The 16,803-nt window shown below is 36.0% G+C and overlaps 2 protein-coding genes across 5 annotated transcripts in view; one reads left to right on the top strand and one right to left on the bottom strand.

Annotated features, from left to right (window-relative positions):
* Window positions 1–924: 924 nt before the first annotated feature.
* On the top strand, window positions 925–10,147 carry LOC110940551 (DNA mismatch repair protein MSH3). Of its 2 annotated transcripts, none has more exons than XM_035990217.1 (12): window positions 925–1,959; window positions 2,305–2,481; window positions 2,672–2,803; window positions 2,950–3,048; window positions 3,473–3,679; window positions 3,985–4,212; window positions 4,567–4,698; window positions 5,414–5,674; window positions 5,748–5,819; window positions 5,882–6,031; window positions 9,010–9,483; window positions 9,694–10,060. In XM_035990217.1, exons 1-12 carry the CDS (start codon window positions 1,057–1,059, stop codon window positions 9,940–9,942), a joined length of 3,084 nt encoding a protein of 1,027 aa, XP_035846110.1. In that variant the 5' UTR covers window positions 925–1,056; the 3' UTR covers window positions 9,943–10,060. The 2 variants fall into 2 exon arrangements, with proteins under 2 accessions (XP_035846110.1, XP_022037788.1); XM_022182096.2 differs by having other exon boundaries at window positions 926–1,959; window positions 2,639–2,803; window positions 9,694–10,147.
* Window positions 10,148–12,382: 2,235 nt separating this feature from the next.
* LOC110940552 (homeobox-leucine zipper protein ANTHOCYANINLESS 2) overlaps window positions 12,383–16,803 on the bottom strand; it is a 10,619-nt gene continuing 6,198 nt past the window's right edge. For all 3 annotated transcript variants that reach the window (XM_022182098.2, XM_022182097.2, XM_022182099.2), the window contains exons 7-9: window positions 13,984–14,158; window positions 13,523–13,887; window positions 12,383–13,065 (exon numbers count right to left, since the gene is read on the bottom strand). In XM_022182098.2, the coding sequence (XP_022037790.1) occupies window positions 12,682–13,065; window positions 13,523–13,887; window positions 13,984–14,158 (924 nt within the window). In that variant the 3' untranslated portion in view covers window positions 12,383–12,681. The remainder of the gene's footprint in view (window positions 13,066–13,522; window positions 13,888–13,983; window positions 14,159–16,803) is intronic.

A 16,803-nucleotide genomic window follows, 5' to 3' on the forward strand; every position in this document is an offset into this window, starting at 1 on the left:
ACGCACGCATGGGATATAAAACTTTACTATATAAAGCATTTCAGATAGATACTATCGTAATTTCCATGACTATATAAAGCATTTCAAATGTGCCCCGCGACAACGCGCTGGTTTTCCACTAGTTATAAAAAATGCTAACTTACAAAGATCTAAATAGCACCCCTCATGACCATTTGTCTCTACAACATACTCGTTTTTGTTGGCTTTGCTAACGCACCTTTGCGGCCGTCCTCATCATTGTTATTGTAGCATCCACTCCATCAACACCAATGCACCCGTCGCCACTGCCACACCACCACTACCACCCTTGACGCCACCTCGTAGTCGCTCCCACCGTCGACACTAATCATCATAGTGGGTAAACCTATTTTGGTATTTCTTTTCTAAAACAACTCATTTCAACATGATTTTATCTTGACCAAAGTTTGTTTTAATTCTAACCATTATGCTTTTTAAACTAGTTTGGTTTGATCCAAAGTCATTGAATTTGGATCGGTTTAGACCGGTCATCCTTATCTGCTTGAACCATCAAGTGTGCCATGCTTATATAAACTTAAACTAAGACTATGTGGTATGGGGCAGGAGTTGGGGCGTGGGTTGGGTACAAATGTCCAAGTCACCACCCTGGGTGGGCTTGGGTTTCGGCGTGGCCCCTTGGGCGGGGGTTTCAGCCCGGGCGTTGAGCGGGCCTAGCGGTCTTCCGTGGCCGGCTCGCATTGGCTGGGTTGGCTAGGCTATAGGTGGCTAGGATTTAAATTTAAAAAACAACATTTGGCCAAGCCAAACCTATACCCCAACTACTATAAAACCCACGCGGGCTAGTCACGCCCCGCCATACCTAACCAGTGGTGCCCCTCAAAGTCCACGTGTCAACCCATGCCTCAAACCCCCGGCCCACCGTAGCCCATGGTCTAAACTGATAAGGCCACTCGGCAACATGCGACACTTGGGTGTCGGTCGGTCGGTCCTTTTCTTTCACCCCTAGGTTTCCCACAAAAAGCGCGGCAACACGTACACTCCAAAACCCCATAAACCCCCACCGTCATCGTCATCACAATGGGAAAGCAAAAACAACAAGTCATCTCCCGTTTCTTCGCTCCAAAACCCAAACCCTCTTCTCCCCCACCACCACCACCACCACCACCACCATCGTCAACATCTCCTAATATCTCCGCCACAGTCACCTTCTCCCCTCTCAAACGCCGCCGTACCTCCCACCTCATTTCCCCCTCCAACCCCAACTCTCCAGAACCCTCTCAAAACCCTACTCTCCACCAAAAGTTTCTTAACAAACTTCTACAACCCTGTGATGATGATGATCAAGTTTTCACTTCAAGTACCAATGTCTTATCAAACCCTAAATACACTCCACTAGAGCAACAAGTAGTTCAACTTAAACATAAATACCAAGATGTTCTTTTGATGATTGAAGTCGGTTACAGGTTTCGGTTTTTCGGCCAAGATGCGGAGAATGCTGCTAGAGTTTTGGGGATTTATGCACATATGGATCATAATTTTTTGACAGCCAGTGTACCCACTTTTAGATTGAATGTTTATGTGAGGAGGTTGGTGAGTGCAGGGTATAAAGTGGGTGTTGTCAAGCAGACGGAGACCGCCTCGATTAAGGCTCATGGGTCGAATAAATTGGGCCCCTTTTGTCGTGGCTTGTCCGCCTTGTATACCAAGGCTACCCTTGAAGCTGCTGAGGATGTGGGTGAGGGAGAGGATGGGTGTGTGTCTTGTAATAATTATTTGGTTTGTGTTGTTGATAATGAGGTTGTTGGTGTGGAGGGGACTCATGTGAAGATTGGGATTGTGGGTGTTGAGATTTCGACCGGAGATGTTGTTTTTGGAGAGTTTGATGATAATTTGTTAAGAACCGGGCTGGAAGCTAAGATATTGACCTTGTGTCCTGCTGAATTGCTTCTTGGTGATCCGTTATCTAAGCTAACCGAGAAGGTAGTTTTGACCCCATAAATAAATGTTACATGGATAATATTGTTGACTGAAACATATGATTATCATAGCTTCAAACAGTAGAAGCTCACCCAAACATATTGTCTTAATATCGTATGGATATTATTATTATTCTGTTATCATACTCACTATCGAACACACGTCCAAACACCTACCTACCCGGATCTTTTATTAAGGGCTACGTCACTTGATCTTTGCTTGTATGTATGCAGTCCCGTCACTAAATGATCATCAATAATACCATTTCATATGATAAATCGAAAAAGTTGGCTTTTTATGTTATATTTTTTGTTTAATTAATTACTGAGCTTTCTGTTTCTTGTGTAGTTGTTAGTTGCATATGCTGGACCTGCTTCAAATGTACGGATGGAACGGGCATCTCGAGATCGCTATAAAGATGGTGGTGCACTGGCTGAAGTAATGTCTGCTTATGAGAAAATAGGCGACAGCGATACTCCTCAGGGAGAATCTGTAGAGTTAAATGGAAAGACTAAAAATCAATTGGTAAATTTGTTTCTTTTCATTCAACTATTAAGATAAGAACGATACCAAGATATCAATAAAAGATCTAGAAGAAGATGGCGAGTGCAAATACCGGTTTTGAGATCTAGTTATATCTTATCTGTTTTTTTTTTTTTTTTTTTTTTTACCATATATACAGGCGGTAATGGGCATGCCTGATTTGGTTGTTCAGGCATTGGCCTTGACCATCAATCATTTGAAACAATTTGGTTTGGAAAGGATTCTGTGCTTGGGAGATCCATTTCGGCCTTTTTCTAATAATGTGGAGATGATCCTTTCAGCCAATGCTATGCAACAGTTAGAGGTTTGTCATATTTTCAATTGGCAATGCCTTACATATAAATCTTGTATTCGAATTTCCCTTTGACATTTAATTCCCCATACAATATCTAAAATTCAAAATTAGGTGTTGGCTAATTTAATTCATGTAAGTAGCCTAACTGCATTTAGGTTCTGAAGAACAACACCGATGGTTCTGAGTCTGGCTCCTTGTTTGAGTGTATGAATCAAACGCTTACCACATGTGGTTCAAGGCTTCTCAGGCACTGGGTATGCTTCAATCTGTCTTCTTGCATTCATATTTAGTGGTCAGGTTGGGTAACGAGTATTTTTGTATGGGTCAGGTTGACCAACACACTTAATTTTTGGTTCAAAACTTGTGAACTTTTAGCAAATAGTTTGTGCCAAATATGATTTCAAAAACTGTTGTTTTCCAAGAATAAGTTTATTTCCTGGATAAATGATTTGAAGGGTATGAATTAAAAATACACTTCAGAAGACTTTTTTTAACTCATTAGACTAATTTCTTAATTAGCTTATTTTTTTATAATTTTTTTTTTTTTGACTTGGTAGTCATCATTATGACCTCTAATCATTGTCATCGTTATTTTTCTTGAGCGTGTGATCTTTTTTCATGTCTGCTATTGTCTATGGAATCCGTTGTTTGGTAATTGGAAATTACCTCATGATCCAGGCGAGTCATCCTTTACGCGACAGAAACATGATTAATGCTCGTCTTGAAGCTGTTTCTGCGATTCTTGAATCAATGAATTCTCCTAATGCATATGGTGGTTTGCGATTCCATCAATTGTTTACTTCAGTTTTGACTAATTTAGGAAGGTTGCCTGATATCCAACGCGGAATTACAAGAATTTTCCATCGAACTGCCACCGCATCTGAGGTACTGAATCTGTTGCATACCTTGAAGGTGGAAAAAATGAATGGGTTAGGCAACCTGTCAAAAAGGACTAGGGTGGGCCGACCCAACGAACGTTTTTTCTCTTATCTTTTCGTTTCTTGAATTTTATACAAAACAAAACTTTTAAGTATGTGGAAGAAACCATATTGAATTGAAACGCATTGTGAATACACTTGGGCCCGCCATAACCAAAATGGGCATGTTCGTTCAGAAATGGGTTTTAATTGCTATCTTTAGCCTAAGCTGACGTCTTGGAAGTTTGTATCTAATTTCGAGTTCGATGACAGTTCATAGCAGTCATTCAAGCCATCATAGTATCAGGGAAACAGCTTCAGCAGCTTCGAGTTGAAGAAGAGGCCATTCATTCTTCATTGCTGAAAAGGTTGACTTTGACCGCATCATCATCCAGCATAATTTCTACCGCAGCAAAGCTGCTCTCTGCCTTGAACAAGGAAGCCGCTGAACAAAGGGATCTTTCCAATCTGTTTGTTGTTTCAGAAGGACAATTTGAAGAGGTTTCCTAATATGAATTATGTCTGCATTTTGCCGTACCTTTTCTATTTGTTTAAACTATTTTTATAGACACCCAAAGTGTTACTGGATCCGTAAAGCACAGGCTGGATGGCGAATGTGATTTTATTAAAAAAAAAAAAAAAAAAAACAATTCTGATTACCCTTCGTTACCTTTGTGGAGTAAAAATATTTTGAATGGTCAAAAATTTGAATGAAGTTTTCATCATGAACATGTTTTTGGTTTGATTCGTTAGTTGGATACATATTTGGGTGGCCTAAAGTAGTTAAATAGGTGTGTGGCCTTAATGAAAGAGCTTGAATTATACATTTTGTTTGATCTTTTTAACAATGAACAGGTTGGTGCAGCAAGGGCCAAAGTGAAGCAGGCAATGGAGAAATTAGATTTGTTAATTGGTTTATACCGTAAACAATTGAAAAATCAGAAGCTGGAGTTCATGAGTGTGTCTGGAACGACTCATCTGATAGAGGTAGTTAATGGCTGTTTAGATTTGCATTTCAACATTTGGATAAACGTATCCTATTTCTGATTATCTAATTATTTTTGGGTCAAATAATCAGCTGATCATCAAAGGATAAAACAACATTACCTAGTTACCCCTCCTTTTTAACTAAAATATTGTTTAGTCATTTTATATAGAGTAAATTGCCAAAATCGTCCCTGAGGCTTGGGCATGTTTGCTCTTTTTTGTACAATATAGTCCTTCACTTTTGGGATTTTTTGCCATTTTCATCCAAACGTCTAATTTGCTTTATTTTTTCTATCAAACATTTAGATGAAAATGGCAAAAAATCACAAAAATCATTGACGATTTTGGCAAAAAAGTCGGACGTTTGGATGAAAATGGCAAAAAATCCCAAAAGTGAAGGACTATATGGTACAAAATATTGTTTTGGATGAAAATGTCAAACATGCCCAAACCTCAGGGGCGATTTTGGCAATTTACTCTTTTATTTATTAATTTCATAAGTAATCAGACCTGGTGAAACACGCAAGTATCTGGATTATCTAATTGTTAGAACTTCAAACAACAAAGGCACATCCGAAAACAATTGCTTTTAAAGCCTCATCGATCAATCAATTTATCTTGAAATAGCTATGTTTCTGAAGCTTAACTTTGTATGTGACCTGCAATGCTATATGTGATTTTGTATGTCTCTCATTAGCTATAGTGTTAAATGCAGTTGCCACTAGATGTAAAGGCTCCTTCAAATTGGGTGAAGGTTAACAGTACTAAGAAGACTATACGCTATCATGCACCAGAAGTGTTGGTGGCTTTAGACCACCTGTCATTGGCTAATGAGGAGCTCCTTGTTGTGTGCCGCTCAGCATGGCACAACTTTTTAAATGAGTTCAGCAAATACTATTCTGAGTTTCAAAGTGTTGTTCAAGCACTAGCAGCTTTGGATTGCTTACATTCTCTTGCTCTTCTTGCAAGAAACAAGGTTCCATCAGTTCATAAACGGCTCCGCCTCTTAAGTATTTGATACCTCAACTTGTGTATTTTCTTACTCTCAGGACTATATTCGCCCTGTTTTTGTTGAGGATAGTGAACCTGTTCAGATATGTATATCCTCAGGGCGCCATCCGGTATATAAAAAATCTTTTTATGCTTGTGTTCTGCATGTGCTTACATCGTCAACCATGAGCAGGTATTGGAGACTATGTTACAAGATAGTTTTGTCCCGAATGATACAAGTTTACATGCGGATGGGGAGTATTGTCAGGTTGTTACAGGACCAAATATGGGTGGAAAGAGTTGTTATATACGGCAAGTGGCTCTCATTGCTATTATGGCACAGGTATGATATTGCCTTTATTAAACAAATGGCTAAATTGCGCTTTTCGTCCTTTACGTTTCAATGTTTCGACAGGCGATGTCCTTTAACTTTAAAAATTACACTGTATGTCCTTTATGTTTGCAATCATTAACGGGCCGTGTCCTTTCAGCTAAAACCAATTAACTTTTTATGTTAAAACCCCTCACTTACACATCACGTTTGGGTATTCTCGTCCTTTTACCCCCTAAATTTTGTGAATCGAGGGAGAGGATACCCTCTTTTTGCAGATTTTAGGAGGTACAAAAACGAGAATACCCTCACGTGATGTCCACGTGAGGGGTTTTACATAAAAAGTTAACTGGGTTTAGCTGAAAGGACACCGCCCGTTAATGATTGCAAACATAAAGGACATACACTGTAATTTTTAAAGTTAAAGGACAACGTCTGTAGAAACATAAAGGACGAAAAGTGCAATTTATCCTTAAACAAATTACACCATCTTATCTAGTTGGTGTTTGGATTTTGTGTTCTAACCTAGTTTAGTTGGTTTTTAATATTGAGATAAGCATGTTCTGCTTTTAAGCACGGGTTAATTTAAGTAGTTTATATCTACGACTACGAGTAAAATAAAATTACATCTCTTGACCTAATTTAGAAGACCTGTATACCACATAATCTCTTCTTCTACAAAAGTGTATTTGTTCATTTAATCTGCTAGTTGCTTAATTAATCAGTGACCGTAGCTCTTTAAATAACTGAAACTGTATTCGATATTACTACTTCAAACAACAGAAAGAAATGCTTTTACGGCCTGTTTTGCTACACTTGATTATCTGATTCTGATTATTTCATATTTATCTATAAGAGTTAATTGCCATTTTAGTCCCTGTGGTTTGGGCCATTTTGCCAGTTTAGTCCAAAGGTTTCATTTTTAACATCTGGATCCAAAAAGGTTTCATCGTTGCCATTTTGGTCCAACTGACTTAACCCCATCCATGCTCCTCAGTTAGTCAAGGGGCATTTTTGTCATTTCCTCTATTATTTTAATTAAGGTTTTTATTAAAGTGCCATTTTAGGGTTTTGTTGTTTATTACCCTGTTCTATCATCATCATCATCATCATCTTCATCATATAAAGTTCAAACGCCGTTCGTCTTCTTCGTTTAACACCTGGAACCAAAACCCTATTTCCTCAGCCGCTGGAGATGATGATAATCGATGGACGTTGTGAACACTGTTTCGGATTTCGATGATGGCCGGAGAAGAAATTGTGCGGTGATACGGTGGTCGGAGATAGTAGCTCGAAGATGGTTGCGAGGGTGATGATTGTTACTGAACGGAGGTGTGGAGGAGACAGGTAACCGGAGACGTTCAGGTTAAAAAAATGATCAGTGGCAGGTGTGGTGATTGGAGGTGTTACGGTGTAGCACGTCGGAGAAGAAAATGCGACGGAGGAGGCAGACAGAGGTGATTAATGAAGATGGTGATGTCGTGGAAGGTTCACGGTGAACGGCGTTGAAAGTTGTAACCGGAACGTGAACGTAGCAGGTTGGTTGATGTCCGATGATGATGATGATGGTTGTGTGATTATAGTGGTCGGAGATGGTTTAGGAAACCCGAATTCGAACTCGATACCGAAACGGAGAAGGTGATGGTGTCGTGATCGGAGGTGGTGATTCGACGGAATCTGCCGGAGACGATGAAGATAATCGGAGTTGAGTGACGGTTCCGGTGTGCAGTTAAGTGTGTGGAACGACGATGATCGACGGTGTGCGAGGTGATGGTTATGACGAAAGACGGCGAACGAAGATGAAAGATGATTGGGTTCGGTGTGCCGTTCCGGAATCATGTATGGGGACTGTTTGCAGTGGAGGTGGTGTTATATGATGATGATCACGATAGAACAGAGTAATAAACAACAAAACCCAAAAATGGCACTTTAATAAAAACCTTAATTAAAATAATAGAGGAAATGACAAAAATGCCCCTTGACTAACTGAGAAGCATGGATGGGGTTAAGTCAGTTGGACCAAAATGGCAACGATGAAACATTTTTGGATTCAGATGTTAAAAATGAAACCTTTGGACTAAACTGGCAAAATGGCCTAAACCACAGGGACTAAAATGGCAATTAACTCTATCTATAAAGTAAGTATTACTTGTTTTCCTCTTCCTTTGATCTGATTAGAGACTTCTCCTTATATTTCGAAAATATCGCTCTTTTTGGTAATTTAATCTTGTAGTTTCTTAACAATCAGTAATCATTTTTACAAGAAACAAGTCTTTTTTGTCAATTGTATTTATCTTTGGGATATTGGCCTCTAATAATCCGTACTAGATGTCATTGGCCATTGATAGTCCTACCCTTTTTTCCCTCCTGACAGTCCCACCTTTCAACTATTTTTTCTCCACCGGTCCTCAGTTAAAAAAACTTAACGGAGTTAAGTTTTTTTCCGAATTACAAACTGACGTTTTAGGGCTTTTGATCAGAATGAGGATACGAGTCGAATGATGTAAAACTTACCTTGAAATTGTGCTCCAAACGACGAAAACGGTGCTTCAATTTGGGTGTTTAAACTTGCAATTAACAAAAATCAAGTCGTTTGGAGCACCGTTTCGAGGTAAGTTTTACATCATTCGACTCGTATCCTCGTTCTGATCAAAAGCCCTAAAACGCCAGTTTGTAATTCGGAAAAAAAAACTTAACTCCATTAACCTTTTTTAACTGAGAACTGGTGGAGGAAAAATAGTTGAAAGGTGGGACTGTCAGAGGGAATAAAAAAAGATGGGCCTGCCAATGGCCAATGACGTCTAGTAAGGATTATTAGAAGGCCAATATCCCTTTATTTTTTAACTAATGAGCAACTACCAAACATATAAATATCCAACTATGTGATTATATATTATGACCTCAAACAGCAGAAACATCCTTGTAGTTATTGGAACTTGAAGTAATAGAAAAAACTAAATAAATGCTCACCTTTTCGGCTTTTCCTTTAGGTTGGTTCCTTTGTACCAGCATCATCAACAAAACTGCACGTGTTAGATGGAATTTACACAAGAATGGGAGCTTGTGATAACATTCAGCAGGGAAGAAGCACATTTTTAGAAGAATTGGGTGAGGCTTCTCATATACTTGATACTTGCACGGACCAATCTTTAGTGATTCTTGATGAGCTCGGTAGAGGCACAAGCACACATGATGGGGTTGCAATTGCTTATGCTACATTGCAATATTTGTTAGAGCAGAAAAAATGTATGGTGCTATTTGTCACTCATTATCCAGAAATAGTCAGTTTGACTAAAGGGTTGACTGGCCGTGTTGGGTCGTATCATGTTTCATATCTTACGTCACAGAAGGATGAATGTACAATCAACTCAAATGGTGACTGTGAAGACATTGTTTACCTTTATAAGCTTGTTCCTGGTGTTTCTGAAAGGAGTTTTGGATTTAAAGTCGCACAGCTTGCACAGGTCAGTTGACTTTGACTTCTTCTCGGTTAAAGAAATCTCCAGGACATATTTGTTGAAATGAGCCTGCCTACTGTCCACCTATATCTGAAAATTAGAGGAGTCAAAGATGGGCGGGTTGGTGAATGGGTTGTTGAAATGGGATGGGTTGACCCACAAAATCTTTTTGACGCTTTTTTAAAAAAAGATTTATAAATAATCATTGATTTACAGCTACCCTTGTCATGTATAAATCGGGCAAGTGTGATGGCCATGAAATTGGAAGAAGCAGTGGGCGACAGGCGTAAAAATCGGTTGGCACAGAAGAATTTAGAAGAATCAGATGAAAGTCGAGAAGCAAAGGCCTTCAAAGAATTTTCTTCGAATCTGAAATTGGCGTTGTCAGAAGATGTTGATTCTGCAACAAGGCTGCAGTGTTTAAAGCATGCTAGAAACCTTGCACTTGAGTTGAGAAATAGGTAAACAACACTTCACTTGCAATGTTTATTAAATGATCTGTAAATTGTACCAGTTTTGTCCACGTATTTCTGGGTGAGATCAACGGTCGAACTTAGATCGAAAACCACATATTTTGGGCCATTAACTAATAGTCTTAACATGTACGAAGGTGTCTACATCACAAACAAATTTAAAAAAAAAAAAAAACAGACCAAACTAAGAACCTAAAGCACAACTGCTCGTAGATAGGTTGCAATGAATCAATACAGATTGGTCTGGATATGCAAAAGTCAAATGAACTTGAATGAATGGAGCTTCTAACTAAATCCTTGCTTGGGTCTTAGCCTCAAAAGAGTATTTTAAGGGAGGGCGGGGCATCCTCGGTACTCCTGTCCGGGCTGTAGTCAAGTCATGGGTACCCTGTTGCCGGTTGCTCAGGTACCATGTGCAGGTAGAGGAATCAGGTGATAGTTACCGAAGAGGGGAGTGGTCTTTGTGATCATTGAACTCCATGGAGTAGATAGAATTCAATAGAAGAAAAAAAATCCCTTTTATTTTACTTACTAATATCACACCTTTTAACCATTTTTCTTCAACAAAATTCAAACATTTCTACCAATATTTCTACACAAACACAATATTTTTCTATGGAATAAAAAAATATCAAAGGGTGGTGTAAGCAAGAAAAACTCAATCTCGAGGAGCTGATTCTAGTTCAAGAGGAGGTGGTTCAAGCTTGAAAGGAGCGGATTCAAGCTCAAGTCGAAATCAAAATCAATTGCAACCAATGTTTACAGAACAACCAAAAGCACTTCCACGCCAACCATATTTTCCGGGAAGGCCAATACCTCCTCTAGTTGCACCCGGTCAATACCTCTACACTTTAGAAGATCAACAAACATCTGATCTGCATGTGATGAGAAACCCACAGTTTAGGTCCCCATGTGGCAATGAGGAACGACCGCTCCCAGTTCATAATGATGAAGATTTTGTGCCAAAAACTCGACCTCAGCGTCAGTGTGATGATGTATATTTTAAAGAAATGCAAGTTGAACAAGACCAAGATAAGATGACCAAGATGATGCGAATCAAGGAAGATTCCAAGAACAGGTAGATCGTCAACTCTGGACAAACGCCTAGGAAGTAGCTTTGTGTAAAGCATAGGCTTATATGTCCGAAAACAAGCCCGTTGGAAATCAACAAACAATGGGTAGTTTATGGTGTAAAGTACTTAAAATCACAATCTTGGGTTTAAGTAATCAAACGGTTCATCAACTACATTTAAAATGGGGCCCTTTGAATCAACAACTAAATTTGTTTAATGGATTTTGAATTCAAACGGTATAATTTCAATTTATTTTATTTTAATTTCGTTATTCTTAGTTTATTATAATAACTATATTCATTTTTAGTTTATAATTGATGCTAAGAAGTATAGACACGAATAAATGAATTTTCTTTTTATTTAATCGATAAAGGAATTATAGTCTAATTAAAAAAAACTTGAAACAATCTAAAATGATGTACTTAATGAGGAACACGTATCGTTTTTTTGAAGAAGTTTTGTGTAAATCGCTCAAAAATACGTGTAAGTAGGGGTGTTCATCGAATCGAATATCAAATTTTCGAATTATTCGAATAATTTTTATTTTTCCTTGAATTCGTATTCGATTCGAATTCGATTAAAACTTACCGAATTCGATTCGAATTCGTATTCGAATAAAAAACCCAATTCGTATTCGCTTCGTATTCGATTAAAAATTCGAATTCGAATAAATTCAGATTCTGTATGAACATGTAAAAACTATCAAAATGAAACATAAATTTTAAAGCATCTATAAACACGATATCACATTATAAAGTTCCAAATAAAGTACCATAAGTCTAAAATTCAAAACGAGAAGTCGAATAACCACACCACACTAAAAGTTCATATTTATAGGGTTATTAATCTATTGATAGATTTGTTACTTAGGTTTTAGTTATGGACTTATTGGGCCATGTAGTGGGTTTGGTAATATGTAATTTTAATACTTGGAAAAAAATTTATAGTATAGCTTAATAAAAGTTATATATGCATTATATTTAAAAATCATAAATAAAAATGTATAGTTTTTATTCGAATTTCGAATCGAATTTGAAATTATAAATTCGTATTTGATTTACTTGACTCGAATTAATCGAATTCGAATTCTTTTAATCGAAACGAATTCTTGATAATCGAATCGAATTTAAACGAATTTCGAATTTTTCGAATTTGAAACAAATTCTGAACACCCCTACGTGTAATACTCAATTTTAAGAAGAAAAAAAATGTACTTACGGGAATACTCGATTTTTGTAGAAAAGAGATGAAACAAAAAAATAATTGTGTATGCCTAGGTGTCTCTACCAACCAGTCCCACGGCTAACATGACCTACATAAGGGAGGTAAATAACATGTCGTAAACAAGTCATGCCAAGATTTTAAACCGAGAGCTCCACAAGCAAGATCAAACTAGGAAAGCAAAGAGATATCAGTTCCCAATTCCATGAATACAAACACAAGTAAAACAAGAAACAAGAGAAGCTAACAAAGCTGAGTTCATACATCTCATAGGTCACTGAGTCAATACCCGAACCACAAAAGGTTATCGCGGTTCGTTCTTGACTCAAACCCTAGTTCATGAGATCGAACCTGACCCATACTCTCCTCTTCAATACAAATTAAATCCACACCATCTTGTCCAATAAAAAAAAACAATATAGATATAGATCAATATTCTAGCTACTGATCTGCCTTCCTTGTTGATCAGAATGAATCACATCTTTGATCCCTTGAACCGTGCGGGTAATCAAATTGATAACCGTATTGACTGACTCCATCTTGATGTTCGATGATGGCAAATCGTTGACCAATATCTGGAACCCAACAGTCAGTAGGGATCCACCTTCACCTTCAGCTTTTACACCTGACTCAGCCACACAGTCGGGCACTATGGCGAACCCTGATGGCAGGAGCGCGACATAGGACGAATCTCCACCGTTCATCACGACTGTGATCGCCTCAACATCCACAGCCGCGTATACCATGAGTGATCCAGTCACGTCTGTTGCACTATCCTGAAGTACTAGCACTGAGTTCTGATTTGCATTAGGACCCGTAGCCTTGTACATGCAAAGTGACAAAACAATGATTTAGAAGTTTGACTTTGAATTTAGTTGAAAAACATATGAAGTTTCCAAAAGAAAACTGCATTGAAACAAAAGGTAAATGGACAACAAGTTATGCCGCTACCCTTTTTGATTTTTTAAGTCTAAATATTACTTTAAAAAAATGAAGTAAAGGCTTTTCTACGCCGACTAAGACGTAACCTGCACAAAAACTCATAGTGAAGTACAAAGGGGTAAAAAAAACCAATAAAAAACACGTGTAAAACGCAGGCTAAATTTAGTCGGCAGATAAAAACGCGTGGGCTAATTGCCAGCGGCTAAAAACAAGGGGCTAAATCCAAGCCGTTGGCTGTTTAGCTCTAACTTTACACGTGTCTCAATTAGATGTGGCATCAAAGCAAACAATCGGTGATGTTGCATGGGCATCCAAACATAAAAAAGTAACACTCACATTGGCACGTAGGGAAATGGTGTTGAGGTTGCCAAGATCCTGAGTTTTAGGTAAACAAATCATGTTTTGCATTGCACTACCAGGGGACAAAACGTCCCACTTGCTCCTCAATTCTTCATTTAGCATCAAAGCAAACAATCGCTGATGTTGTATGGGCATCCAAACTGACATACTAGCACTTAAAACCGCGCCAGATGGGTCCCCGAGATTATTCAAACTTTTACGGATCAAAATCCTAGCAGCCTCTGGTTCGTTACTAACCACCTCCCATTTGTGACCACCCGTTGCACAAACCCCGGCACAGAAATTAGCCGTCATGCGTTGTGCAAGACTAGCTAAGCTTCTTTTACCACCCGGTGATAAAACTGTAATATTTGTTGTTTGTTTTACATAATTTTACAAAGTTATATAGAAAAAAAAAAAAAAAGATTGAAAGTATGAGCAAAGTGATATGAAACTACCTGAACCATTTTCGATGGTTGTATCCGGTGACATGATGGTTGCTATGCACTCGAAATGCCTTTGTAGGGTCGCAATCCATTTTTGAGCCCCGAAACCCAACCCTGATCTAAGTAGTGGGCGGTAATGCTGAGGAACTCCACTCTCGTTATATTCGGTATGCTCGATCCACATTACCTGGAAAAAGGTAATCGACTTGATGATTTATAATCTTTAATACTTATTAGCAGTTTTATTGTTTATAAAGCCTTGAAATGTGTTGAGTTTTAATTCATAGATAATATGTCTAATGTTTTATATGATCATCCAATAGGGTTAAATGCGTTCGTACTGGCTAGAGGTGTAAACGAGCTTGTAGCTTGTTATATTATATACTGTTATATTAATATTAATATTAATATTAACATTATTTTATGTTGATAGTATCTATCTATACTATATAATAAAAGAAACCTAATTTTAGACACGTGTCATTCATTGAAGATGTCTACATTTGTAATTTCCTACCTTTTTATACTTAATATTATTATTTATCATATTGACACTTTTTTATTTAGTTTACCCTTATCTCATATTTTATGAAAAAAAAAAAATCTCTTCTAGAAAAAAAAAATCATAATTATTTACGTGGCAAATTCGGATGACCAGCTTGGAACTTATATTTTAGTTAATTTTGGTTATTAGATTTTAGTTATTTTTGATCTTTAGGTTATTAAATTGGTGGGTTTGACTTCCAATTTTGTCTTATTTTAGTTAATGTTTATCTTTAAAGTCATGCTTTTTTTTTTTTTAACTAATTTTGACTTATAAGAACCTAACCAAGCTTACCAACTTAGAACTTAGATTTTAACTAATTTTGATCAATCATAACATATATTATTGTATAGTATGGAATTGTATTCAATGTTATCATGATGGTTTAAAATCTATCTATTATAATAAAAGAAACCAAGTTTTGGTCACGTGTCATTTATTGAAGTTATCCTCACATCTATACTTAACTTATATTAATCAAATAAATAAATAATAAATTAATATTAAAATCTTATCGTACTTTAATAAAATATTATCCTGAAATCTAAATTGTTAATTTAATATATTTTTAAAACAAATACATCTCTTTCCTACTTATCTTATATTAAATATATAAATAATAAATTAATATTAAATGTTATCCTAATTTATTAAAAAAATATTTTTTAATTATTTGGTATACAAAATTATATTTATTCAACTCGTGTTAAATGCGGGATTTTTAAAAATATAATTTTTTTTATTATTTACTATTAATATAATTTTTTATTATTTACTATACAAAGTTACATTTATATAACCCGTGTAATACACAAAGTTTTTAAAGATATAACTTTTTTTATCATTTGCTATGTAAAATTAGATTTATTTAATACGTGTAATACACATGGTTTTTTAAGAATATAATTTTTTTATTATTTGGTAGATTTTTCAACCCGACTATACATGAGTTTTTTAAAAATATGACATTTTTAGTATTTAGTATACAAAATTACATTTATTTAATATGTGTATAGACATGGTTTTTAAAGATATAACTCTTTTTAGATCTATTCAACACGTGTAATATACGGGGTTTTTAAGAATGTATTTTTTTAATTATTTGGTAGATTTATTCAACCCGATTATATACGGGTTTTTTAAAGATACGACGTTTTTAGTATTTAGTATACAAAATTACATTTATTTAATCTGTGTAATACACATGGTTTTCAAAGATATAACTTTTTTACTATTTGATATATAAAATTACATTTATTTAACCCGTACAATATACGGTGTTTATAAAGATATATTTTTTTAAAATCTTTAATATATAAAATTACATTTATTCAACCCGTGTAATACACGGGGTTCTAACCTAGTATTTTTATATGAAAAATAATTCAATTATATATGATTTATTCATATGTATATAAAATTAAAAATAACTAAATGACATATAATAAACAAGTTAAAGCTCAAGCTCATTGACACTCACTCTATTCTAGCGAGTTAAATTTATATATAAACTAGCGAGATTTCCTCGCGCGATGCGTCGGGAATTCGACCGGTATCAAGTGGTTTCATGACAATATCGTTATGGCGATGATACTAACACTTGGTTTAAAGTCATGTTTTTTCAACAAAGTTTATACATGAACGCCGAGAAAAATATATTAAACAAAGTTGCATATTCATCTTTAAAAATAAAAAGATAATGAACACAATTTATCGGAGGAAAAATCAAATTTAATAAAAAAACAAAATTGGTTAGAATTGTATATTATTTAAGGTATAATGGGTGAAATTGGAACATAGAAACTTTTTATATAATATCTTAAAAACAAATGTTACTATTCAGCACGGTTATAGATTTATATATTTTGTGCACGATGTGGTGGGAATTTGCTCGTTATTAGTTTGGCTCGTATCACTATTGTATCAGCTTTCTATTTAAAGTCAATGATGATATGCACAAATAAATATGTTTTACACCGATAATCATAAAAAACGAAAATTGTTACCCGTTCCGATAATAACAACACCGGTACCTATGTTAATAGTGAATCATAAAAAAAAGAATATCGGTATTGGATCCGATAATAACCAACAATAGAAGAACTGATGCGAGTATCGGTTCAGTTCACCACTAAATTATGTTAAATAAAACTAGTTTTTTCAATAAAATTTATACAGACACGTTAATAAAAAATATATTAATCACGTATTTAGCTAGAAAAAATACTGAATGCGAGTTATAGGAAAATACATCAAATTAAGTTGATTAAAAACGTATATAATTTAAT

Source organism: Helianthus annuus, chromosome 5 (genome assembly GCF_002127325.2).
Source record: "Helianthus annuus cultivar XRQ/B chromosome 5, HanXRQr2.0-SUNRISE, whole genome shotgun sequence".
Classification (NCBI taxonomy): Eukaryota; Viridiplantae; Streptophyta; class Magnoliopsida; order Asterales; family Asteraceae; genus Helianthus; species Helianthus annuus.

Bases quoted from the DNA above. Each gene is read 5' to 3' on its own strand.
- LOC110940551 (XM_022182096.2), top strand. From the start codon at position 1,057: ATGGGAAAGCAAAAACAACAAGTCATCTCCCGTTTCTTCGCTCCAAAA. The intron at 4,213-4,566 runs GTTTCCTAATAT...AACAATGAACAG, and splicing joins CAGAAGGACAATTTGAAGAG to GTTGGTGCAGCAAGGGCCAA. The intron at 9,484-9,693 runs GTCAGTTGACTT...ATTGATTTACAG, and splicing joins AAGTCGCACAGCTTGCACAG to CTACCCTTGTCATGTATAAA.